Source organism: Mandrillus leucophaeus, unplaced genomic scaffold, assembly GCF_000951045.1.
Source record: "Mandrillus leucophaeus isolate KB7577 unplaced genomic scaffold, Mleu.le_1.0 Scaffold78, whole genome shotgun sequence".
NCBI classification, from domain to species: domain Eukaryota; kingdom Metazoa; phylum Chordata; class Mammalia; order Primates; family Cercopithecidae; genus Mandrillus; species Mandrillus leucophaeus.
The window spans coordinates 1,643,916-1,645,257 of NW_012108474.1; the positions used below are offsets into that span (position 1 = coordinate 1,643,916).

Sequence of the window (1,342 nt, forward strand, 5' to 3'; positions counted from 1 at the left end):
GGGCTGCACCGGCCACTCTGCCCGCGGCTGTGGCCTGGCTGGACCTGGATGTGTATCCCTTACTCTAGCGACACCTGCGGGAGATGTGGATCCCCCCCAATGCACCTGCCACTGCTTTCCCCCCCGGCCCCCGCCCCGGGCCTGTGCCGCTGCGTGTGTGGGAGGTACCTTTTGTCCAGGGCCTGCATCTGGTTCTGGAGACCAGAGAACTGCGAGGAGGAAGAGGAGGCTGTGGGCTGGACCTAGGCCCGGGTCTGGCACCTGGCCCTGGAGTCTACCCAGCTCTGGCACCACTGGCCCCTGGGAGCTCTGGGCCTGGACAGCAGGGGTGAGCTGGGCTCCAGGCCCAGAAGCAGCTGCCCCCAACACCCAGGAAAGGGGCAGCTCGACCTGCGGGTGAGGGAGCCGCTCACCTCCGGCGCCTCCTTCTCAGGGGCCTGGGCTGCCGGCCGCACCTCCTGCTGCAGCTGCCTCAGCTCTGAGCCCTGTAGCTGCACGCGGGCCCGCACCTGGAGCAGCTCCCGCAGCAGGCTCCGTGTGGCCTCAGCCTTCCAAGTAGCTGGGACTACAGGAGCCCGCCACCACGCCTGGCTAATTTTTTGTATTTTTAGTAGAGATGGGGTTTTTCCACGTTAGCCAGGCTGGTCTTGAACTCTTGACCTTGTGATCTGCCTGTCTTGGCCTCCCAAAATGCTGGGATTACAGGCGTAAGCCACTGCGCCCGACTGGCCTGAGCTTTTGAAATGGGGCATGTATGGCTGAGGAACTGAGTTTTAAATCGTCTACAGCTGTAGCTGATTTCAATGGACACGGCCGTGATGGTTGGGGTGTCCTCCTCGGCCCTCTGGGCGGCCCCCACCGAAGGCTGGGCCTGGTGGTACCTGCATCCTGGCCACCTCCAGGTCCACCCTCCGGCTGCTGTCCTCCTGGTTCTTCTGCAGGGCGCCGCAGGCCACCTCCCGGCCCTGCTCCTCCTGCTGCAGCAAGTCGGTCAGCTTGGCCAGCCTAGAGAAACCGGCTGCAGTCACACCAGCCCAGCTGGCCGGAGGACCCAGCAGGGTGAGGCTGACCCACAGGCTGGCCAGGCAGGAGGTGTACGACCCCCACCCCCTGCCCCCAGGAAAACAGAGGAACGAGAAACACAGCACTGGTGGTGGGGAAGGGCTGCTGTGAGTCTCTTCCCCACGGAGGGTCCCCAGCGGGCCCAGGCTCCCAGCACACTCGGCACTGAGGGCGGGTGCCCCGCTGGGTCACTGGGGACACACGGCAGGGGGACCCGTGTCTTGGCTGGGCCAGGGACTCTCAAACGACCCCAGGCAAGCTCCAGAGCCAGCCGCGGGCG

At 65.5% G+C, this 1,342-nt stretch overlaps 1 protein-coding gene across 1 annotated transcript in view; it reads right to left on the reverse strand.

Annotated features, from left to right (window-relative positions):
• CCDC154 (coiled-coil domain containing 154) overlaps positions 1–1,342 on the reverse strand; it is an 11,834-nt gene that overhangs the window by 9,369 nt on the left and 1,123 nt on the right. Inside the window, exons 3-5 of the mRNA XM_011967028.1 lie at positions 882–1,005; positions 414–548; positions 169–209 (exon numbers count right to left, since the gene is read on the reverse strand). Coding sequence (XP_011822418.1) covers positions 169–209; positions 414–548; positions 882–1,005 — 300 coding nt within the window. The remainder of the gene's footprint in view (positions 1–168; positions 210–413; positions 549–881; positions 1,006–1,342) is intronic.